The sequence below is a fragment of the Chelonia mydas genome, chromosome 11 (assembly GCF_015237465.2).
Source record: "Chelonia mydas isolate rCheMyd1 chromosome 11, rCheMyd1.pri.v2, whole genome shotgun sequence".
Classification (NCBI taxonomy): Eukaryota; Metazoa; Chordata; order Testudines; family Cheloniidae; genus Chelonia; species Chelonia mydas.
In genome coordinates, this window is record NC_051251.2 from 10,228,536 (window position 1) to 10,254,574 (window position 26,039).

The 26,039-nt window shown below is 40.7% G+C and overlaps 1 protein-coding gene across 5 annotated transcripts in view; it reads right to left on the reverse strand.

The window, feature by feature from the left end:
* Positions 1 to 26,039, reverse strand: part of HSPBAP1 (HSPB1 associated protein 1) — a 62,931-nt gene that overhangs the window by 22,065 nt on the left and 14,827 nt on the right. For 3 of the 5 annotated variants that reach the window (XM_027834103.3, XM_037912515.2, XM_037912514.2), the window contains exons 2-4: positions 15,456 to 15,641; positions 5,759 to 5,943; positions 1,434 to 1,570 (exon numbers count right to left, since the gene is read on the reverse strand). In XM_027834103.3, the coding sequence (XP_027689904.2) occupies positions 1,434 to 1,570; positions 5,759 to 5,943; positions 15,456 to 15,641 (508 nt within the window). The remainder of the gene's footprint in view (positions 1 to 1,433; positions 1,571 to 5,758; positions 5,944 to 15,455; positions 15,642 to 26,039) is intronic. The other 2 variants (XM_037912516.2, XM_037912517.2) reach the window with 2 other exon arrangements.

Sequence of the window (26,039 nt, forward strand, 5' to 3'; positions counted from 1 at the left end):
GTGAGCTAAGTATAACTAATGCTGTTTGAAAGATGCAGGACCACTGAGATAAAAGCCTTGCAGCAATGCAGGGCCGGAATTTCTGACTCAGTCTTATGCCTTAGTCACAAGACTATCCTTCCCAAAACACAGTGATTTAATTAATCACATTAAAACCCCACTGGCAAGCTATTCTGCCCACCCCCACTGTACACTGGAATGTCTGACACAAGTATATACAAACTGCTTTGTTCTTGGACAGTTGCTAACTGGGGTTGGGTTTAATAGATTTTTTTTTTAAAGAAAACTAAAGCAAATACTTAAGGGAAAGAAGAATTGCATGGGATTTGCAAACAGGAAGAATGAACAACAAAAAGACAGGCCGCACATTTGAATTTCAAGCCTTGAAGTGTCCCTTTTAACTTTCCTCAGAGCTGGCTGCTACTGTCCTAATGTTTCCCTTTTGAATCAATTCTAACAGGTGATTAGAGGCTTTAGCCTAGAGCAGTGGCTCTCTACCTTTCCAGACTACTGTACCCCTTTCAAGTGTGATTTGTCTTGCATACCTCAAGTTTCATCTTACTTAAAAACTACTTGCTTACAAAATCAGACATAAAAATACAAGTGTCACGGCATACTATTACTGAAAAATTGCTTACCTTCCCATTTTTATCATACAATTATAAAATCAATTGGAATATAAATATTGTATTTATATTTCAGGGTACAGTATATAGAGTAGTATAAACAAGTCACTGTTTCTATGAAATTTTAGTTTGTACTGACTTTGCTAGTGCTTTTTATGTAGCCTGTTCTAAAACTAAGCACATATCTTGATGAGTTGATGTACTCCCTGGAAGACCTCTGCATCCCTGGTTTAGAACCACTGGCCTAGATTAGTTTATTTTCATATTTTTTTATTGCAAAACACAAAAAAACAAACCTTCCTAGCCTCTTAATCCCATCCTGCTCAACTCATAACTATTGATGTTTTAAAATATTTATTTATTTTAGATATATAAAATAGGCCCAGTACAAGGCTGGTTTATAGTAAAAGTTCCCTCTGTAAATTCCCTCTGTCAATTCCCTCTGTAAATTACAATGACAGTTAAAAAAATATAGGTAAACAAAGACTCTCCTTCCTCAAACATAACAAAATGTAAATTGAAAAGAGTACTTGTGGCACCTTAAAAGGTGCCACAAGTACTCCTTTTCTTTTTGCGGATACAGACTAACATGGCTGCTACTCTGAAACCTGTCAAAATGTAAATTATGCACCAAACCCTCAAGCCTTTCATCACTTCCAAAAGAAAAACACACTCAGTTGTGCTGGATCACTGAAGGCTTCAGAAAATTAAAATGTTTGAAGAGTTAACAATTAAAATACCCGAAGGCTGGTTTATAGTAAAAGTTCCCTCTGTAAATTCTGCACAAACATAAATATTTATGGTTACCTTCCTTGTATCTGTAGTACTAAATTGCAGCCATAGGAATCCAAATGACAAGGAGTGTTTGCTCCTGCTGAGCCAATCCACAAGGTGCTCTCCTTTCCATTTCTTCCAGGGAAACCAAAATCAGACCACATTATATCCTGTTGCAGAGACAAAGTTATTGATAGGTTTCAGAGTAACAGCCGTGTTAGTCTGTATCCGCAAAAAGAACAGAAGTACTTGTGGCACCTTAGAGACTAACCAATTTATTTGAGCATAAGCTTTCGTGAGCTACAGCTCACTTCATGTGAGCGAAGACATCTTATCATTCTTCAACTTCTGTCACCCTGTCCTCTTATGTTTCTCTTCTCTCATTACCTCTCTGATCACTTTCCTTTTCATCTTTTTCTGTTCCTCCTATTCCTCTCCATATAGGGATCCCACAAGGGATCCCATCCATGGCCTGCTCCTCTTCTCCCTCTAAATCTTATCCTTGGATGACCTCCTGTGCCCTGATTGTCTATGCAGAAGATTCTGAAATCTACCTCTCCATTCCTGCCCTGTCCCTATATCTAAATGTCTCTCCAACAATAAGCTGAGTTTCTTATTTTTCTTCCTAAACCCTCATCGTCCTCCTGTCTCCTGAGCCGATGGTAGAGGAATGAATTCCTGGTTGAAAAATGTCAATCTAAAATTTCAACAAAAGAAAGAAACAACATTTTCATAAAATCTTCACTGTTTTTTCAACCCGTTCCATGATCTGTGTGGCACCTCTGACTCCCCTCTCTTTCTTCTTACACGTCTTGTCACTACCACCACAATTTCCAAAACATTCAGCCCTTCCTCTTTCTCCACTTGAGTGGCTAAAGTTTTTGTATCCTCTGTCCTCCATGTCTGAAAATTTCTCCTCCTTTTGTATAATGGGGTTTTGTATAATAGTCCTGCTCCTGCCTTTGCAGCCGGGGAAGCATCCTGGGCAGCTAACTCGATGCAGTTCTGCTGTAAAGGGAGATGCGGAAGGACAAAAGCATAACTGTTATGGAGGAGGGCGGCAGAGGAATCCACCAGCGTTTGGATCCTCCCATCCTCCTTTCTTTGGTGCAAAAGGCATATGAGGATACATAGCGTGGTGGTGACCCATAATGTATGAGCTTGGGTGGTTTTCCCTTGAATGGTTCTCCCTAGTTTGGGGTAAAGGATTCCCATCTACACCCCCAGCCTGCCCCCCCAGACCAGAGCACACCCTAAATAGTCTGGCTAGCTGCTAGGCAGGGGATTTGTCTATTAGAAAATATTTATCCTGAGGTAGGCAATATTGTCTAATGGATAGAGTCCTAAACTGAGACTTAGATGATCTGAGTTCTATTCCTAGTTCTGCCACTGGCCTGTTGGATGGCATTGAGCAAGTCTGAGCTGCAGTTTCCCCATCTGTAAAATGGGGATAATGATACTTCCTTTGTAAAGTACTTTGAGATCTATAGATGAAAAGCAATATAGCTAGATAATAATTATTACTACCATGAATCCATATTCTGGAATCTTTCAAAACAAATGAGGTACTGTTAGAGACATCCTGATTTTAAAAATATAATTAAAAAAATACAATAGCCTAATAAACATTTGTCGAAATCAAAAAGGAAAAATTGCTCATAGAGCTTTCCACAGACATAAAATTTAAAATCCAGTATAATTATTTCAGTGATAAAGTTAAGCGTAATATCTCTACACTTTAATCTCACACCTAAATAGTTTTTGTATTTTTTTACAATTTAAATGGAAAGATAGTGCATACAATCAATATTCGATTTAAAAGAACTCTTTGAAAATGCTGCAGCCATAGTAAATACTTGAAGCGATTGTGGGTAAAATAGTTTTTAAACAATGAGCTGAAAAGAAATTGGTAGGATTACTGAAATCTTGGCATAATGGGCTTCTTTTTCACGATAAAAAAGCTACAGAAAGAAGAAATGCACTCAAAGAGGTGTTCCAACCAGAACAGATGGCACATTACGTGTGAATTACTTTTATTTCATTTTCTGCTTATAATGAAGTTAATCTGTATCCGTATATCACTTTAAAAGGTCTCATTTCTATTTAAACTTCATGCATATATCTTGCTGCTGATTTATATCTCAAATGCTGTAATAAAATATCAACTGAACAAAAAAAATGTAAGATGCTAGATACTGCTCATAGATTAGAATAATGGAATCATTACCTTAACCCACACAACTGTAAATGATAAACAGTGCAATCTAAATTTCAAACAACTTCTAAATGGCCCTATTAATCACTATAAATAACAATGTAGTTAGCTTTCTTTTCCCCTTCAAGTCACCTTAGGTAAATCTAAATAAAATCTAAATGAAAAAGGTGTTAACATCAAATTCCTAGGAGAACAGGGGAGAATTACTACAAATAATACTTTTGGGTGGCACAAAAGTGCAGTACTGCTTGGCAATTTCTGCCAGTCTGTAGTGGACTGCAGGCTTTCACTTCCATGCCAGTACAGTCAGCAGATGATAAGTAGATAAGATTCTTAAAGTCCTAAGTATGTACTTGTGTGGGTAGAATGGCAGTTGCTTCCCTCAAGAAAATTTCTTATTGACCCACTGAAATAGCAGTTTAGGTAGATGTTCTGCATGTGGTTATTTTATGTAATTCTCCCAATCTTGTGCCATAAACTAAGGGTCCATCGGGGCAGGAATATACAGGGCCAAAATTCGAGGCAGTCATGTAGAGAAGTGGTTCTCAAAGCCGGTCCGCCGCTTGTTCAGGGAAAACCCCTGGCGCACCGGACCGGTTTGTTTACCTGCCGTGTCTGCAGGTTCCGCCAATCACGGCTACCGCTGGTTGTGGTTTGCCGCTCCAAGCCAATGGGGGCTGCGGGAAGCGGTGCGAGCCAAGGGACGTGCTGGCTGCCCTTCCCGCAGCCCCCACTGGCCTGGAGCGGCAAACCGCAGCCAGTGGGAGCCGTGATCGGCCAAACCTGCAGACGCGGCAGGTAAACAAACCGGCCTGGCGCGCCAGGGGTTTTCCCTGAACAAGCGGTGGACCGGCTTTGAGAACCACTGATGTAGAGTCTGGGCAAGCCTGAAATGGTGCTGGAGCTTCAAATCTTGTTTACCCAGAGAGAATTCCCCTCATGAATCATGCTGACATTTGCAGAGAGTAAACACCCCAACATTTAGAGTTCAACTCGTACTGTATTATTTATTAAGCACTGGCAATGTGTTTGACATGCTGTAGAAGAGAGTGCAAGGCAGAGAGGGCGTGGAGAAAACTTGCAATGTGTCCCAAAACTTTGGCGTGGATGCTTGCTCATCCTTTCAAGAATGGGCTACTCTCGTGTATTTTAGCACTTTCATGAATAGTAAGGGCATAATCCTGCAAACACTTGTGCACTGGTCTTCAAGAGGAGTACTTGTGGCACCTTAGAGACTAACCAATTTATTTGAGCATAAGCTTTCGTGAGCTACAGCTCACTTCATCGGATGCTGTAGCTCACGAAAGCTTATGCTCAAATAAATTGGTTAGTCTCTAAGGTGCCACAAGTACTCCTTTTCTTTTTGCGAATACAGACTAACACGGCTGTTACTCTGAAAACTGGTCTTCAAGAATTACTTAACGAGGAACTGTGTGCCTCCTGAGTCAGTATGCAGCTGAACAAAATGGCAGTGAAACTGTATTATGGTCTTGATGCTGCAACTGGATCTGTGTAGATGGGATCTTTGGGCCAGTGGAGCTCTACTGAAGTTAATAGAGCTGCACACAAATGTAACGATCTTCCTGCATTGATCCAACTGCAGCATCAGGGCCTCGGTCTGTAAACTATCATGCATGCCAATTGTTTCTCATATTAGTGGAATAATCAAACCTCATACTCACATCTTAAAGAAAGAAAGCAGTGGAGGTTTTAAGCTGTACAGGTCACATAAACGGCAATTTAAGGGCCTAATCCAAAGCCCACAAAAGTCAGTGGAAAGCCAGATACCCATTATCTTCAGTGGTGTCTAGATCAGACCCAAAATTATGTATGGTTGGGTGGGAGGAAGAAGTTACAGCTGCTTTAGACAATTTGTTTTGTAACTCCGATAGTGCTGTGTTTTTAAATGTATGTCAAGAGTTCACCAAGTTTGAGATGAGTGCTCTTTGGTGTAATATTTTTGTTAGACTGAAATCAAAATAAATAAGTAGCCAATAAAACTGAAAAACTGGTCAAAGGAATAGAGAAGTGAAAAGGCTAGACAGATTTAAAAAACTATAATAAATCACTTACAATAATTAACCAACACCTTTAGGACATTTTCCTGCATAGTTCTGAGTTGAAGGTAAAGTTAACGGTTTACCTTGAAAATTTCCGTCTTGTCTTCAAATATCATAGCAATATATTTATAGTCAGCATAAGTCCAATATTTGGAGAAATCGTAGCAACTGAATGGTCTAGAGACACAAGTAGGCTGTCCACAAGTCCAGGCCAAAAACTCTTCAAGTGTAGCTTCCACATAATTGCACTTGGTTTCAAATTGAGGAGCTGGAGCAATATAAGAGAAGATAACATTACATGCATATTGAACACAGAGCTATAAAAATGGAGATAGGGTGAAGCACTTTAGTAGACGAAACAATAACTTCATCTCAGCTCGGCCCACTGATTAAATGCAATAAAAAATCCAAAGTGAAATTAGCTCAGTTGCCTCAGCCCAACGCATAACTGAAAATAGACCACATCACCAAGCTCATAACTAATTTAACACAATTGACAGTCAGTCTGTCCTTTAATTGGTCTCTCTCTTTAAAGGTTCTCTCTCTCACACGTTCCCCCCCTCCTTCCCTTTATTGAGGCTTCTTTGATTTATGGAGCTGGACTCTAACTTTTCTCCTCTCATCTAAGGGAATAACTAAATCAGCATCATTTTACAGAAGCAGCAAATAGTGGATCCCTACACATGTCCAATAACACACCTGAAAGGCTGTCATTATTTTTCAGCACTTATGGATAAAGCATCTTGCCAGCCATAAAAGATTCACTAGGACCATTACCCCAATTGAAGGAAGCATTCTTTCCTCAGGAATATACACACAGGATAGGTAATTTTTATGTATAAAAAAAAAAAGGATTTAAAGTACTTCCACAGATGGGAATCAGCTCGCAAGGCTGAATTCACTGAAGCTGACAGAATGGCTGTTTGGAAATTCAGTGAAAAACACTCTGTATCTAACTCTGTTTGGGAAATATTTTTAAAACTTTGTTCAGGACATAAAGTACAGCCACAAAGATCTATGCTATAAATGCCTTGGAGCCTTCATTGTGCTAGGCGAAAAGGGATCATTAGTCCGCATGTGGAGGGCTTCTGGCAAAAGGTTTGAATTTTGATTCAAAATAGCGCACAAATACACCCATCCCTCTGCGCAAAATCCTATTGTGTTGATCTGCATGTGCAGAGAACAGTGGCAAGAGGAAAAGTACCACAACAGAAGCAACCAAAATAAATAAGTGGATCAAGTCTAATTATTACAGACAATCCATATGGCCAAGTCAGTAAAGATTTGCGATTCGTGGGGGATAATCAGCTGAACTTGAGCTCCTAGCATGATGCTGTGGCCAAAAGGGTTAAAGCAATCCTTGGATGCATAAACGGGGATCTTGAGTAGGAGTTCGGGAAGTTATTATACCTCTGTATTTGGCTCTGGCCTCACCGCTGCTGGAATCCTATGTCCAGTTCTGGGGTCCACAATTCAAGAAGGATTTTTATAAATTGGAGAGGGTTCAGAGGAGAGCCATGAGAATGATTAAATAAGAAAACATACCTTATAATGATAGATTCAGGGACCACAATTTATGTCACTTAAGAAAGAGAAGGTTAAGGGGGTGACTTGATTACATTCTTTAAGCTACACGGGTAACAAATCTTTAATAATGGGGTCTTCAATCTAACAGAGGGATAACATGAGTCAATGGCTGGAAGTTGAAGCTAGACAAATTCAGACAGGAAATAAGGTTTCATTTTTTAAACAGTGAGAGCAGTTAACCACTGGAACAACTTATCAAGGGTTGTGGTGGATTCCCCATCACTGATAATTTTAAAATCATGATCGGATATTTTCCCAAAAGATCTGCTGTAGGAATTGTTTTGGGGAAGTTCTATGGCCTGTGTTATACAGGAGGTCAGACTAGATGCCCACAATGGTCCCTTCTGGCTTTGGAATGTATTAATAAAAAGCTGCTGAAGAGGATGTTATCCAATCCCAAATCTGGGGTAGGCTGCAGTGCAGCTGTGCTATGGCTGCTTTTCCAGCCTTTAGTTTGAAATAATGTCCACAGTACCGCCATGCCTTGTACACTGGGATTCCGAGCCAATGGATTCATGTAACAGTGGAGTCAGAGGCCCTGAACTCTTTCCTTCACACAAATGTATTCAGAGCAGATATGGAAGCCACCTCCCCACTGCACAGGTCCCCTTGCACAGCTACTCTGCCTTCAAACATGTGCCCTGTGCTAGGGGTATGATGGCAGTCCCCCGGCACAAAAGCCTTTGAGTGGGCTCTGTGCTAATGGGTGAATTTCCCCCTTTCGGTGGGATTTTGCAAAGCTCCCAACGTTGGCTCTCTCTGCTCCCACTGAAGTCAATGGCAGATTTTTATCATTGACTTCAACAGGAGCAGCGTTAGGCCAATGCTGAGCATGTCTGAAAACGCTTAGCAAGTAGGATGGGGAAAAAAATAGAACCAGGGGTTGGAACAACTGTGTGAGTCTGTTAAATCACCAGCATCATCAGTTCTGTTACCATAAAGCTTGGCACCATTACAGACCAGAGTATTTTAAGTCTTCACTGCACAGAAGAATCAGCATGAACACTGGTTTTACTATCATTGCCCTCGTGTCCCAGGAAGATTCTGGTACACTATTTCAGGTCAAGGTCAAGTAACATGGGAAGGCGTACGTTGCTATACCATAGTGCTCATCACCTTTGGCTTATCAGGGACCTTCATTTCCCATCACAGCTAGTCCTGCCAGCTTCAGATATACTCATCCAGACTGTAAAATGAAAGATTACATACTGTACTATAACCATTATTGATGGAAAAAATTACTACAGGCTGCCTGAATGGCAATGAAACAGCAGTAATTTAACCTTGGACAACTTGCACGCAGCTGCTTAATAAGGGAACCCTTTTATTCTTGCACAATAGTAAGAGCTCTGGGGAAATTCCTCATTGCTCTGATTTTGTTATCATGGCAATTCCCATACAGTCTCATACGTTTGTTCTGATTTCCTTTGGGCAGGTGAACAGCTCTCGTAGGGCTTGTCTATACTACTACTTAAATCGATGCAACTTATATCACTCTGGGGTGTGAAAAAGCCACCCCCCCCCCAAGCATCGTAAGTTAGATCGACTTAAAGCAGCGTCTGCACTGAGCTGTCAGCAGGAGATGCTCTCCCACCAACATAGCGTCCGCCTCTCATTGAGGTGGAGTAATTGAGCTGGTGGGAGAGTGCTGTCCCGTTGGCACAGAGTGTCTTCATCAGATGCGCTCCAGCGGTAGTGAAGACAAGCCCTTACAAACTTTCACTATCAACCTGTCATTTTCCACTGTAGTAGTGTTGGTAGCAGCTCTCCGTCCAGCTTATTTTCAAGTTTATTAGCTACGAATGTCAGATAAGCTTAGTATTTAGCAATATATAACTTGGCTTGGTGCGATATAAGAGCTTCCTCCAGGAATCACTTTTCCCTGCACAAGAACTGCATTGAAGACACAAGAAACTCCCCTGCCCCATCTTAAAATCTTATTTCTGATTCATCCTATGTGTTGCAGGCGAATGCTGCCTCCAAATATCCAGTCATTAATGCAGTGTACATCATTTTGCTAAAGGATGGGCTGATGTAAAAATTACATAAAAGGTATCAGAACTATTGAAGGCAGCTCAATATCTGAATTATTTTGATGAGAACAAAGAGTGCTCATGACACTGCCTGTTTATGAGATAAGACAGAAGCAACTATTTTAAAGTGAAGAAATAAGGGTATTTCTAACTTTCCATGTATTTCACACAAAGCTTTATTTGAAAAATTCCAACTATGAACAGTAAGTCCTCCAGACCGTTGAAGACTGTTGCTTCTAGGCTGTAACTTCCTCAGAACAGGGATCTTGGTTTAATTTAGGTTTGGTTCAGCATCTATCGCACTGTGGATAATGAATAATAAACAACAACAAAAACAAGTATTTAGAAAGTCTAGAAAAATGGAGAAGTCTACAGCAGCATGCATGCAATTGTCAGTGACCAGAATTGGAAAGCAAGAACACGAACAGGCTTCTGACTAATTAGTGACTGAAGAATTTTAAAAATGAGATAATTCTTAGACTAAACCAAACAACTCTAAACTGGGCTAGCAGTGCTGTACATTGACGATATCTGAGTTTGATGCCTGTCACTGATCTCTCGTTCCCTGCACTAGTGCTGTGAACTCAAACTTGTTAATAAGATGGAGTAGTTTGTGCAGAACATCATCTCATCTACCTGCTTAAGCACTGGCATTAACAGACAGCTGAGAGGGGAGATAAGTCTTCAAATATGTAAAAGGCTGTGATAAAGAGGTTAGTGATCAATTGTTCTCCATGTTCATTGAGGGCAGTACAAGAAGTAATTGTTGTAATTTGTAGCAAGGGAGATTTAGGTTAATATTAGGAAAAACTTCCTAATTATAAGGATAGTTAAGCACTGAAATAGGATTACCTAAGGAGGTTATACAAACCCTGTCACTGTAGGGTTTTAAGAACCGGTTAGACAAATACCTAGCAGGGATGGTCTAGGTACATTTAATCCTGATTCAGTGAAAAGGGATGGACTTGAAGACCTCTTGTGGTCTCTTCCTGCCCTACATTTCTCTGACTGTATGATGCTAATTGCTGTTCCATCCAGAAGAATGGTGTCTGCAATGCAGGGCCTCTAAGTAGAAGTATGGAAAATGCAGTACCTGAAGGCTCCAATAAAGATGCATGGCTCCACCTTTTTATTTATTTTGATTTATGTTAAAAAAAAAAACACAAAAAACCAAAAACTACCCTACAAAACATCCATCCACACTTCTAGGGACCTTAAGTATTTAAAAATAACAATCCATGCAGAGAATAACTACTTAACAGTATAACAAAGCACACACACACTCACATAGAAGGATGTGGAAAAATTGGAAAGCGTCCAGGGGAGGGCAACCAAAATGATTAGGGGACTGGAACACATGACTTATGAGGAGAGGCTGAGGGAACTGGGATTGTTTAGTCTGCAGAAGAGAAGAATGAGGGGGGATTTGATAGCTGCTTTCAACTACCTGAAACGGGGTTCCAAAGAGGATGGATCTAGATTGTCCTCAGTGGCAGCAGACGACAGAACAAGGAGTAATGGTCTCAAGTTGCAGTGGGGGAGGTTTATGTTGGATATCAGGAAAAACTTTTTCACTAGGAGGGTGGTGAAGCACTGGAATGCGTTACCTAGGGAGGTGGTGGAATCTCATAGAATCATAGAGTATCAGGGTTGGAAGGGACCACAGGAGGTTATCTAGTCCAGCTCCCTGCTCAAAGCAGGACCAATCCCCAATTTTTGCCCCAGATCACTAAATGGCCCCCTCAAGGATTGAACTCACAATCCTGGGTTTAGCAGGCCAATGCTCAAACCACTGAGCTATCCCTCCCCCCAATGAAGCAAACACTGGCAAAGACTCAATCTCAATCTCCTTCCTGAGATATTTTTAAGGTCAAGCTTGACAAAGCCCTGGCTGGGATGATTTAGTGGGGGATTGGTCCTGCTTTGACCAGGGGCTTGGACTAGATGACCTCCTGAGGTCCCTTCCAACCCTGATATTCTATGATTCTATACCAAAATTAAATTAAATAGCCAGGGTTGTAAACATCCAAAGAGTAGACCACCACATCCGGCATCCCATTACCACCCAAGCCCTCAGCCTTCCCCCAGCGCCTTAGCATATGGTGTCATGGTTACAGGGCATGATGCATTTCAGTTCCCTTCGCAGGCCCTCTTGACTGCACCTCTCAAGTGACAGGCTTGGCTTTCGCCTCTTTTGAGGCTGGAACCCCACAATTCAACTACTTTTGGACTGGATCTATGTGTTGCGGCTCCCTGTTTCCCAACTGTGTAATACAATAGGGCCGGCTCTATTTGGTGCCTACAAGAAAACTTTTCTCTAGGAGTCTATGGCCCACAGTTGATTAACGGGACCCCAAACCAGCTTCTTCTCCTATTGTTTATTCATCCAAAGGTATTGTAGCAAGCAGAGAAAAGGGTCAAAACAATGAAAGTCTATATGCATTTTGTCTCACCTAAACTTTATCCTTTCCTTGCAAGTTTTGCTAAGCTCCCCTCAGTCCAGCTATCTCCATCTCTGGGCTGGGAGAGAGAGAGACTGTGCAGCTAGTTTGGGTATGTCTATACATGCTGCAACCACATCTCCTGACTGCAGCGCAAGCATATCCTGTCAGAAACTAACCTTCAGCAGCTGCTACCTGCTCCCCCCACCTTCCTCTAGGCCAGTGGTTCCCAAACTTTAACAGCCAGCGAACTCCTTTCACTAAATTGTGAAATCTCGTGAACCCCCTCCTAAAAATGAATATTTCCAGGGATTTAAGTTTAAATTTCCTCTGTACGGCTCCTGCTGCTGGACCCCACTGACCGCCCTGGTCAACTGAGCTCCACTGAGCTCAGGCTGCAGGTCCCGCTGACCGCCGGGGCTCGGGCTGCCAGCCTCAACTGCCCGGCCCCGCTCTTCCTGGGGCTTGGGTTGCCAGCCTCGGGTGGAGTGCTGGGGTTCGGGCTGCTGGCTCCCCCGCTGACGGGGCAGGGCTCGGGCTGCCAGCCCGAACTACCCTGCCCCACTCTCCCAGGGTCCTCTGTTTGCCATTAGTGAAATTTTTCTGGCGAACCCCTGTAACGTTCTGCGAACCCCCAGGGGTTTGCAAACCCCAGTTTGGGAACCACTGCTCTAGGCAGCGGGCTTTGGCGGTTTAATGTCCCTTTGATCCTAAACTCTGGCCTTGAGAAAATAAAGCTGTTAATCTGGCTAGAGCTAGGCAGGTAGGCATTTCCTGATCAATAATCTCTCGAGCACCTTTGGTATTCTCTCTGGATGAATCTTTGTCATTGTTTTTATTCCCTGCTTGTTTTTTCCTAACAGCCTTCTTTGATATAACTTTGTGTAGTCAGACAGAATAAGATCAGCAGGTAAGCTGAGGCACCTATCGTATTCATACATACAATACAGATATCTTGCTTGTTCTCCACATTTGGCCCGTGGAATATACACTGAAGATCAGTTGGCTACTGGCTAACAGGAAAAGCAAGTGCAGAGCCAGGCACTTGCCAGCAGCTCCCTTTCCTTTATACTGAATTAGTTTCAGTTTGAGGGCTTCCACAAGCTACAGCCTGACTGTGTTAGAAAGTAATAGGTGGTCTCTCAGGTAGGCAGGTCCCAGGCCACTTAGGGCTTTACAGATCAAAATAATCATCTTAAACTCCTGCCAGAAACCAATAGGCAGCCTGTGCAGTTTAGAGTGATAATACTGTTGGCTTGCAACAAAATCCCCCTTTAAACAAGCAATTTGTCTCACTTTGAACCAGCTTCTGAATGGATTTCAGGTGTAACCCCAGGCTGAGCACATACCAATAGTCTAATCTTGAGGCAATGAACATAGACAATATCTATATCCAAAATGAATGTTTGCAACCTCCTAGCCAGGCCTGGATGGAACAAGCCATCCTGGCTGTTATGCTGACCATGGCTAGAATCATCTAACACCCTTAAATTGTAAACTCAGGTGACTAATGGCAGGTGAACACACTCAATCAGAGGGGCCAATATAATTTTTGCTATATCCTCCAGTTCCTCCCTAGAATCTATCGTACCATCAGCACCTCATTTTTGTCTGGACAAGCGATCCTGGATCTGGATAACAGTGATAGGAAAGAAAGGGCCAAGCATACCCCTCAGAAAAACAATGTTAATGCACCAGACAGCAAACAACCTACTTATTTCTAGCAATAATACACACAAATATATTACTTTAGACTCTTAGGTGGCTTATCTAACAAATTCTTAAAATGTAATGCTTTCTGTTACAAGATTCTCACTTAGCTACAGTACAACCCCAGAGGGCTCTACTCATTTTTTTAAAGACCTCTATTAGCATTTAATGGTGTGATCCTGGAGACAAAACTGATTTCCTAGAGACCGGCTGTCTCCAGGGATCAGCAATGAAGGGCCAGACATAGGAGGACTTTTATCTTAAAATATGAAAACGATAACTGTTTTGAATCCATGATGACTGAAAGTCATTGTTATATGAGGACTCTTATCAAGTAAGTTGGTGTCAGTCCAATTCTTGACAGGTGTTCACAGCTGGAACTCTAGTTACCAACGTCAAGAAAAATGCCTAAGATTTGACAGACACTGAGACTAAATTACCCTTTCATTCCTATTAGTGTTTCCTCCATGTTAAGGTGGAAGTACATTACCAGAGCATTGTGGAGAGCTTAATGGCCATTACCTGTATTGTGCTAGTTCCTTTGGTATCAATATGGTACCATCTGTGAAATGGCTATGATAATAATAATGGCTGCTTATATAGCACTTTTTATCAAAAGATCTTAAAGAGCTTTACAAATGAAGTCAGTGTCATTATCCCCATTTTACACACGGGGAAACTGAGGCACAGGGGAATGACGTGCTGAAGGTCACCCAGCAGGTGGGTGGCATAGCCAGGAATAGATTAATACCCAGGTCTCCTATCAGTCCAATGCTCTCACCACGAGTCTACATGTCAAAGGGGTGAAGTGAAGATTAATTCTTGTTTGTAAAGTGCTTTGAAAACATAAAATGCTAAGTAGTACATATCTGACAGTTCTTGTATTCTACAATAACCCAACATATACTTTGTCAATTCCATGGCTGTTAGTATCTCATTATACTTGTTACATACTTTTATCTTCCTGGTCTTGCTTTGACTCATTAAATAAATAAATAAATCTTCCTAATTAGTTAGCTAGTGTGTGTGACACTGCCCTCTACTGGATAGACTCAGAGCTGTTTAATAATGTCCTGTCTGGACCCGAATGTAACCACAGACAGTAGCCTCTAAAAGGCTGCTTCATTCCACCCCTCCTCCACACACAGGGATAGAGCTTTGGTTCTGCCCTTCCAACACAATGGCTAGTGCAGCTGCACCTCTGAGCTGGGGGTGCGCCCTGGAGCAGATGTAGGGATGGAGCAAAGTATATCCCAACCGCCTGAGCAGGGAGAAAGTAGGAGGCAGGCTGTGGCTTTGACTCACAATCTACTTTTCAGTCTGCTGTTGAGGCAGGGTATACATGGGGCTTTCGGCAAAGCCACAATTAACCCAAGTCATATTCTTAAAGTGGGAGGTTGTGTTTCTATGCTCTATGCTGTCTTGAAGCTCAGAGTGGCTATGACAAATGCTTTTATTAACACTTTGTACTTCTATAGCATCTTTTATCAGAGTATCTCAAAATGTTTTAACAAACAGTAACTAAACTCCCTGTAAAACAGATGAGGATCATCTGCATTTTACAGATGAAGAAACAGATTGGTTAATGGCATGATTTTCAAATATGCTCAGCCCGGCAACTCCTATGGGGATAGGAGTACAGATGCTCAGCACCTCTGAACATCTAAATCATCATCTACAATCTAAATCATCTAAGTGATTTAAGGATGACCACACAGCAATTATGTAACAGAGCAAGGAAAGGAAACCAGAATTTATGATTCTCAGAAGTCAGCTCTAACCATTAGACTTACTGATCCAAATGTTAAAAAAGAAAAAAAGAGCCAGTGAGAGAGAAAGATGAGACATCACTGGGTAAAACAAACCTCCCATTTCATTCCTCTCACCCACAATCTTTGTTATATGTAATGTACTGTGAAAAGAACATTTGGCATGAAAGCATTGCAGAGGATTAAGGAGGATATTAAACAGAATTTCTAAATGTAACCTAATGCCATCTAAAATCCTACCTGTGTCCCTTTTCTTCATTCCCATTCTAAACTGTATTTTCTTTCCATCCAACACCTCAGAAAGATATTTAGCATTCCAATGTAATGCTGGCCAATCGAAAACCATGTTACAAAACACTGCAGGTTGTTGTAGAGACATCACAATTTCCTTGGCTTTCTCTGGAGTAAAAGGTTTCACGTTTTCACCTTTGGAAAGAAACAAATAGCTGTAGAGAGATTATTTCACACTGTGTGAAAAAAACACAAATTATTAATAGCTCACTCGACGATGGTTCATTTTTTCCATGTACTTGTTATATTTGTTTAATGAAAATTCTATTGTAATTCTAGAGAGGTCATTCCCTATCCTAAAATTAGAATTTAAAGAGGCACATTAACACCCAGAATACAAAACACTGGTAAATATTTATGATTTTCAGTTCCCTAATGTAGAATGTAGCCCAGTGGTTTAGAATTACTCTGACAATTAAGAGCTTTGTGATTAATGTCCAAAGTTTAGAGAATATAAATTTAATAAAAAGAAAAGGAGTACTTGTGGCACCTTAGAGACTAACCAGTTTATTTGAGCATGAGCTTTCGTGAGCTACAGCTCACTTCATCGGATGCATAGCCAACCTATGCATCCGATGAAGTGAGCTGTAGCTCACGAAAGCTCATGCTCAAATAAACTGGTTAGTCTCTAAGGTGCCACAAGTACTCCTTTTCTTTTTACGAATACAGACTAACACGGCTGTTACTCTGAAACCTATAAATTTAATGACTAACATTCCTTCTGTGCAAGGTTCCTTCTGAAAAGTGCAGCGTACCATCAGAGATGGCACAAAGAGTGCCTAATGCATCTGATTTTAACCAATGAATTAAACATTCCTTGCAGTGCAATCACAACAGCAGATATCTCAAAAGATAGATATAGATCTATTTTAAATTATTTTCACCTACAGGTTTTTAAAAGTCAAAAGTTGTGCCAATCCAAGGACTATGCTAATCCCAGATTTCAATTTAGTCCTTAGTTGTGGAAAGATTTATATGACCCACTGAAACTGTCAAGCTGAAAAGTTGGCAACCTTTTATAAACTCGGCAGTTTTACAACAACTTGCCTTTTGGGACGTGTTGAGAGGGAAAGTTTCTTAAAAAAAAAAAAAGATAACAGCTCCACAGTGCTGGGGCAGTGGACTATATCTCTGGATCATAAAAATTATAAATTCATTATTCTAACTTCTATTAAAATTAACTCATCCAGAATTTGTATCCACAGAATGCAAAAAATTGAGAAGGACTAATACTTTTGTTTTGTCACACCCAACCCTGCCAATTTCCTCCTCCCTCTTTTTAAAATTATATATATATAATTTTGGGCCAAATGATGGCCCATGCTGCACAGTGCCTAAGCATGTCATAAAGTGGCCCCTTACTCCCTTGCGCCAATTTCCCCTACCACCACTCCAAGTACGGGAGGGGAAGCAGGATCTGCAGAGCCAGTAGTTCTCCCATCACCACAGGTGTGTGGGAAGGGATGGCGTCTTGGTTCTACACCCCCTGCCCCTCCGGTGTGTTAGGCAGCATAGCTGTGCCAGCATATCAGAAGACGTACCTTGCACTAGGTATAGTCCTAACATAGTGTACTCTCTCTTCAGAGTGGCTGGGAAGGTGATTGTGAATGTGAGTCTCCCTAGTTGGCTGCTCCTAGGGCAGTACACCATGCTGGCCTTCACTCTGGGTTCATGGCAGTGCCATGAAAGAGCCAATTATTAATTAATGAATAAATACTTTCACTGGTGTAGTGCCTGGAGGTTCCAATCACAGACTGGGTCCCTATTATGCTACGTATGGTACACACATATTTGAAAAGATGATTCCTGCCCCAGTATAAAACAAGAGACAACATGTAGATAAAGCAAAAAGACAGGGGAAGCACAAAGTAACTGAGACAAGTCTGGTTCGTGTAATAAACAAGAGGCCCAGCACACCTAACCATTTAGAAGGCATTTGTAGGTTTGAAGGGGGACAGCGGAGTGGCCTGGGAGATTTTTACAAAGGGCAATTCCCATTTTCAAGGTGTGGCCTGAGGGAAAGCACAAAGATGCCCGATGGAAAACTTGACCAATAAGCAATAAAGGCATGTACTGTGTTACTGTATTTCCCATGGAGTAAGAAGTAAAAGTATCCCATCAGAGGCACTGGTACTGAATAATTAATAGTAACTGCACAAATGATAAAAGTTCATTTTGTAAGTTTTTCTTGGGGAAGAAAAAAGTTTAGCAAAGACAAAGTTCCCGGTCCTTGGGGGACATTAGCAGTGGCTAAACTGATGTGGATCTGACTGATAAAACAGAAAAGTAACATTACAAAGATATTGTTTCCTGTGGAAACCAGGATGTCAAAGAATGTAGCTACCTGAATTCAAAGTGCAGACTGCACGATCACCAGCATTAACCAAATGCCAGCTTTCCACCCTGAAAATTATACTGCTGTTGGCAAAGCCAAGAAAACCACAAATGCACTATGGGCTCAATCTTGCAAAGTGCTGAGCAGACTGGCTCCAAGTCAGCAAAGCGCTTAAACATGTGAATAGTTCTATTGAAACCAGTGGGACTGCTTACTTGCTTAAAGTTAAGAATATACTTAAGTGCTCTGCTGGGCTGGGGCCAGAGTGTTCAGTATCTTGTAGAATTAAGCCCTATATAAAAGAGTCCTTGACTCATATATTATGCTTCATATGAAAACTCCGTTAAGTTTCTTTACTCAGTCTAAGAATTGTCTCTAGAAGTCATGGCATCATCTATTTTAGAAAAACCCAGAGCCCTTGCACTTATCAAATGAGCTGTAGAAGGGATAATGTGATTTGGTTTCATACCATATAGAAGTGGAATAACATAAGCAATGATCTGATTTTGTGAGCCACACAAGACTTCCACAGGTTCAGTTTAGACACCCAAGAGAAAGAACAATGTTCATTACAGAAAATTCTTCAGCATACACAGCAGTTTTAAAAATCAATAAATATTTGGAAAATATAAAAATATATTCCTAAATGCTATGAAAAGGCTAATTATGTCTGGCAAGAAACTGGGGTGTTAAAAAAGGAAGAAGAAAAACAGGATGGATTTATTTAAATCAAAGCAATTTAAATCAACAAGTGGAAAGCCTTGAAATCACTGATTTTCATCTGTTCCATTTGTACTCTAGTTAGTTTCTAAATAAAAGTGCATTTTCATTGGTTGATATAACTATTAAAACATGTTGATTTACAACTAAATAGAGCCTTTTCACTAGATTTGGTACATCATTTTGCTACCTAGGAGAGTAAACTGTAACTATATACATTTAGTTAAGCAATTAAATTGCTTAATATTTTCAGATTATTATTAATTGTACATTTTTAATATGTTAGAAAATGGTGAATGATATATTATTTACTAGACAGTTAACTTTTTGCTCATGATATGTGCCAAGTTGCATTAGGATGGTAACTGAAATTTAATTAATTAATTAATTAATTAAATTAATTAATTAAACCCACAAAACAGCATAGATTTTTATTCAACAAAACAATGTTAAATGTTATGGATACATTAATTTCTTTTATCAAAACATGTTTCACATTTACAAGTAAATGATTTATTAAACAGAGGGATTAACTGTTGTCACTGAATTAAACTGATTACTTCAGGTCAGCCTGGGAAAATTTTCAAATATGCTTACGTGAAAGTGACAGAAGCTTAACTTCCTACTCAGCTAAGTCTTTTGAAAATGATACATTCTCCTAAATTACATAGGCTGACCTATTGTGCCTTATTTATAAATCTAGACCTCAAAAGTTAGCCATTTCCTCCTGATGCTTTCTTTCTATAGGAAACCAGCCTTTAACTCAACAATGGATTCAGCATATTTATTTTTTATTTAAATGTTTTAAGAGATTATAATATATTTAAGCCTTATCATATTTTGTATTAAATTCAGATTTTATTTTAAACAGGTTTATTTTTAAAAAGAAAAAAATGTAATTAACAAAATAAAAATCCAATTTAAATAAAAAATCATATTTTTCAAAAAATCATTGATTTTTATCCACCTGGGGAAAAATGAATAAATGCAATTTCTTCTTACAGTAGAGTTTAGACCAGTGGTTCTCAAATTTATGTATTGGTAACCCCTTTCACAAAGCAAGCCTCTGAGTGTGACCCCCCCCCCTTATTAATTAAAAAGGTATTTTTTATATTTAATACTACTATAAATGCTGGAGGTGAAGTGGGGTTTGGGGGTGGAGGCTGACAGCTCACGACTCCCCATGTAATAACCTCACAACCCCCTGCAAGGGGAATAAATTAAGTATTTGTATTTTATGGAAGCACTGGTTCCTACTCCCACAGAGGCACTAAGGCTGGAATCATCAAAGGAGACTAAGGGAGTTCAGTCCCTAAATCTCAATGAAAGTTGAATTCCTAACTGCCTTTAGCTCTTACGAAAATTCCAGCATGTAAAGTTTTAACAATAAACCAAAGGCCTCTCCGTTCACTCATTTTAAATAAAACTAATATTTTTAAAGATGGCTGCTATTTCTTAATTCAGGAGGTTTTTATAAGCTCTCCTCTTATAAGAAAAACAAAAGTTGACATGCCATTGCTGAGAGAGAGAGAAAGTGAAGATAAGTCCTGGCCTTCAACCTCACACACTCCACTACATTAATACCCAAGCATATGGAGGTCTTATGGGGACCATATGCCTTGCCATATGTTGTCTCTTACACCAGGAAGCAGCAGCTATGGGTTACCAAGCAATAGATTAATACACATGGAAAAAGCAAGTTCAGGAAAAGTGTTCATCTGGGAGCATGACAGCAGATACTGGTACGGTCGCAAGCAAGCTGGCTTTCTGGTATGATTAACAGATTGCTACTCAGCATGTTTTTGCTGTGACACTAGGTCCAAGATTAAGGGCGAAGCTCAGACATTGCTGGGGGGACAGACAGAACTTTGGGAGGAGAGACCTTTTAAAAAATTATACCACCCTAAACTGCTGATTCCTGGTGCAATTCATTGTGATATAAAGCAGAGTTAGCATTCCATGACTAGGCAGCTGTGCTGCTCGTATTTGTCTTTCAGCTTTTCAAACATACAGTAAAATAAAATTACTCCTAGTTAGGCTAAGTTTATCACCACACAGCTGCTGTTCTGCCTGGTCTGATTTTAAAAAGCCAGTAAAAGCCTGCAAAGTTTCATTTTTAACTATATAAATCCAAAGAAACAAACAATTTATGGCAGTTTTCTTGCTTGTAGGAATTTTTAAAATTGCATTTTAATGTGGAAACAGCAGTTATATTGTATAGGTTAAGGTGCTCAACTGTTGGGGTGTACTACAGAAGCCTGTCTGTTTATAGAGACTTTCCCTGAAAGGGTGGGAAGGTTCATTACAGCGTCCATTCAGCCAACTGTGATTTTGGGAGTTTTTCTAAACTGATTTATACATATACTTTGTGCTTTAGCAAGATGCATTTTAAAAATCTAAACAAATACTTTCTCCTAGAAAGCTTCGGGCTTGAGTCAGAGAGTTTGTACTCATGCCAAATAAAAACAGAGACCAACTAAAAATCCTTTCTTCTTTCAATTACTCTAGTTTCTCTTGTGATGTCAAAATCACACACCTTCTCCAGTCATATTGGCATATTTTATTGCAAAATTTAAAATATAATAAAATAAGTTAAAGGTAAATTTCAAAAAGTCCACCCTGATAGGGTTCTAATTGTTCCTTACTTCAACTTCATATATACAATATATAATTTATACAATTATAAATATAATTGTAAAGGATATTTTTGGCAAACATCTTTATCTGCCTGCAATTGATTAGATAAAATAATGTATGATAGGATAGGTCCATCAATACCTATTAGCCAAGACGGTCAGAGATGCAACCCCATGCTCTGGGTGTCCCCAGCCTCTGACTGCCAGAAGGTGGGAGTATATGATAGGGGAGGGATCACTCAGTGATTGCCTGTTGTGTTCACTTCCTCTGAAGCTCCTTGCATAGGCCACTGTTGGAAGACAGAATATTGGGCTAGATGAATCACTCGTCTGACCCAGTATGGCCATTCTTATGATAGAAATAGCAGAGATAGTATATGAAATATGGTATTTTTTTGGAAAAATTTAAAAAGTATATAGTAGTAAAAAAGGGAATGCTAATTTTATTGGGAAGACAAATAGGGGATTTCAGTAGGTTTTATACCAAGAATTTTTACATGTCTTCATTCAGTTTTCTGTACTCCCCAGTGACTACATTCACATTGCAAGCCTTTGAGTACAACCTCCCCCCACCCAATTCCTAATATATAATCTTTTCCTTAATCATTTTTATATTTCCTCTGAAAATGACCTCACAAGTTTGACTTCCATGACTCACTATCCTCTAGTCTGGAAGTGTGTGCGTGCAGTTCCTTTTGTTTCAAAGATTTGGTACTCTCAAACACCTGAAAGTTAGCAGCTGTCCTCCCACTTCATAGCACTAAACAGTAATAAAACTGGCGTATAGTAAACTATGGGAAAAGTACAGGTGTGTGGTCAAGTCTAGGTGAAGGGAACATGATGATTAAGAGTAACTGAGATCTAGGGATGCCAGGTAGATCCTGGGATTGACTGCCAATATGACTATCTTGAAGCCATCACCTTCAGCCCCCAACTAAAACTTCTCCAGCGCATCATCAAGGATCTACAACCTATCCTGAAGGACGATCCCTCACTCACACAGATCTTGGGAGACAGGCCAGTCCTCGCTTACAGACAGCCCCCCAACCTGAAGCAAATACTCACCAGCAACTACACACCACACCACAGAAACACTAACCCAGGAAACAATCCTTGCAACAAAGCCCGTTGCCAGCTGTGTCCACATATCTGTTCAAGGGACACCATCATAGAACCTAATCACATCAGTCACACCAACAAGGGCTCGTTCACCTGCACATCTACCAATGTGATATATGCCATCATGTGCCAGCAATGCACCTCTGCCATGTACATTGGCCAAAATGGACAGTCTCTGCACAAAAGAATAAACGGATACAAATCAGACGTCAAGAATTTAAACATTCAAAAACCAGTCGGAGAACACTTCAACCTCCCTGGACAATCAATTACAGACCTAAAAATCGCAATTCTTCAACAAAAAAACATCAAAAACAGACTCCAACAAGAAACTGCAGAACTGGAATTAATTTACAAACTAGACACCATTAAATTAGGCTTGAATAAAGACTGGGAGTGGATGGGTCATTACACAAACTAAAAATTATTTCCCTATGCTAATTTTTCCCCTACTGTTACTCACACCTTCTTGTCAACTGTTTGAAATGGGCCATCCTGATTATCACTACAAAAGTTTCTCTCTCTCCTGCTGATAATAGCCCACCTTAATTGATTAGTCTCATTAGAGTTGGTATGGCAACACCCATTTTTTTCATGTTCTCTGTGTACTTATCTATCTTCCTACTGTATTTTCCACTGCATGCATCTGATGAAGTGGGTTTTAGCCCATGAAAGCTTATGCCCAAATAAATTTGTTAGTCTCTAAGGTGCCACAAGTACTCCTCGTTCTTTTTGCTGATACAGACTAACACGGCTACCACTCTGGAACCTGAGGGTTTTTTTTTCCAAGGCTTCTAAACTGCCAGTGCACAAGTCATTCAAATTCAGGATATGTCTGTCTGAGTGATGACTTGAGAAGAACAGAGAACAGACTCCTTGGAATTTTCCTTTCCAGAACCCAGAAATTATTACCCCAGCAGCACTCAAGTTGGACACTGTTCAGAAAATCCCCTCTTCTATGGGTTGTTTGGGTTCTTGGATATGGGGCAAAGGAAATGAAGGCTGCAATTAATTCTTTTTCCTTCGGGACTAAAACTACCATCCACAGGCTCATGTCAATTTGAACCATAGCCTCTCATCATAGTTAACTCTCCATTAAGATGAGCAGAAGCAGCCAGGGGAAGGGGAAGAAAGCCGCTCGGGTCCCATGATCAGCTCTGCAAGCTCCTGCTTCTCCTGTGCAGAAGGACAAAGAGGGGAGAATGATTCGACAACCCAAGATGTCCATAACAGTAGATGATAGCTATCTTGGGGACCACTAGATGGGAATGCTGGGTGTCAGAAAAAGATCTTGTGCCAATTATGTCTTTCAAGGTCTTCCCTACATGGCCACTCGACAGCCTATAAAGGGAACAGAGATACAACTTAATGCAGAGTTCTGCTACTCTTACTACATAACAGCCTAGTCTCTTGGCTACCCAGCATCAAGAGGGCACTGAGCTTTATCATTACAAATACCTTACCTTCCGTTAGAGCAGGGGTGGCCAACCGACAGCTCCGGAGACGCATGCGGCTCTTCAGAAGTTAATAATGTCTCCTTGCATAGGCGCCGACTCCGGGGCTGGAGTCACAGGCGCCAACTTTCCAATGTTCCGGCAGGTGCTGAACCCCCAGCTCTGCCCCAGGCCCTGCCCCCACTCCATCCCTTCCCCCAAGGAGTGGGGGCGGGACCTGGGGCAGAACAGGGGGTTGAGCACCCAGTAAGTCCAGGGATGCTTGTTTCAAGCTACACATATTGGAGCAACTCATGAGGATCAATTTGGACCCACAGGAGGTAATAATGGCAAAAACGGAACCAACGAAGTCATCTAGTGCCCTCTCAGGCAGGCACCATACTCCTTCATCTGGTGGTAAGAAGAAGGCATCAGTGAGAATCTGGCACTGACAACCTCAGTGCTGATGGCCTCAACTCTGGAAAGTTGGTGCCTGTGTCTCCTTGAATCCTTGCACAAGCACATGGTGACTAGCTTCCATAGTCATTACATCATGTCTCACAGCAAGCACATTACTCAGTTTTGACTCAGAAATGGGAGTGTAAACACTGTGCTGCTGTAGAAATTTTTACCAATATTTTTCTTACACCAACTAACAAGGATTGCCAGAAGTGCAAACGGAAGAGAAAATACACAGATGAAAATCGAGGCTAACAGGTGTGGGAGAATAAGTACATTTTCGCTGAATGTAATGAGAAGGCCATGTGTCTTCTTTGCCAGATGTGTATCTCTCAGTTCAAATCTTCAAACTTGCAGTGTCATTTCTCTTTGACCCATGCACATAGGATCAAGAATTCCCACAAGGTTCTGAACTCCACACTTATTTTCCAACTGATAGCAAACTAATGTTAGCCTCCTATTATGTGGCCTGGCACACAGCCCGTGTGAAAAAGCCCAACTCCGAAGGCAAGTTCGTAAAAATGTGCCTAACTGATGTGATTTCAATCCTGTCACCAGAGAACCAGAATCTACAGAAGAAAATTTTGGGTCTGTAGCTTTCACGTCACACAACAGAACGCAGAATCTCTGACCTGAACGGTGAATTGCAACTGCACTCGCAACGTCAGCAGTGGGAATATTTGAACATCGCCTTGGATGAGTCGTGCGACGCACAGGATAAACCTCAATTATCGGTATTTTCCTGCACTGTGTCTTACGACTGTGTTGTAAGGGAAGAACTCCTCGATATTGTGGCACTAAGACACAGAACTCATGGACGAGATCTAAAGTAGGCGTTGATGCTGGTAATTGTGAAAAACAACTTGCCTTTATAGAAGCTCACTGCCATTGCAATGGACAGAGCTCCATTCACGTGGGAATCTGCGAATGCATCAGTAGGCCTTTGTAAGTCTGACGAGATCTTTCCCGAATTTTGGACATTTCACTGTATTAATCAATTGGGAGCAACTGGTATCTAAGAATCTCAAATTTGATCACGTCATGAAACCTGCCTTGCACATTGTGAATTTCATTCACTCAAATGCACTCAATCACAGACAATTTCAAAATCTAATTGAAAAACTGAATGAAGACGACTCCCTTGCCGATTTGCCGTTTCACTGTGCAGTTGAGTGGCTCTCAGGACGTAAATGTATTACTTGTTTTTTCGAGCTCCTGGAACCAGTAAAATTGTTTATGGAGGAGAAACACAGAATACAGCCCGAGCTTACAGATCCTGGGTGGGTTCTAGATTTGGCATTTCTTGCAGACATGTTGCTGCATTTGGATAAACTAAACGTGGACTTGCAAGGAAAATCCCAGTTGCTGTGTGATCTAGTGCAAAGTGTATTTGCGTTCATGAACAAACTGCAGTTGTTTCCCAGACAAATGCTTGAGGGAGAGCTGACACACTTTCCCTCAATGTCACAAGTTCAAGCCAGATCAAAAGAAGATGCAGCAGAACCCCTAAAACGTAGCACAACTAGATATGCGACCATAATTAAAGATCTTAAGAACAGTTTTGAAGAAAGATCCCAAGATTTGCAGCAGAAAAGACCTAAATCAGATTTCTGATTGACCCTTTTAGTGCTGAACCCGATTGTCTGAAGCCCCCTTTAGTCACTGATGAAGCAATATGGCAGACCGAAATAATAGAACTTTTGGAAGATGACAGATTGAAATCTGTTCAGAAGACAGAGGGGACACTTACTTTCTGAAAATCTGTACCAAAGGATAAATACCCCAACATCAGAGGTGCAGCCCTAAAATTAATTTTGATGTTTGTTTGCCT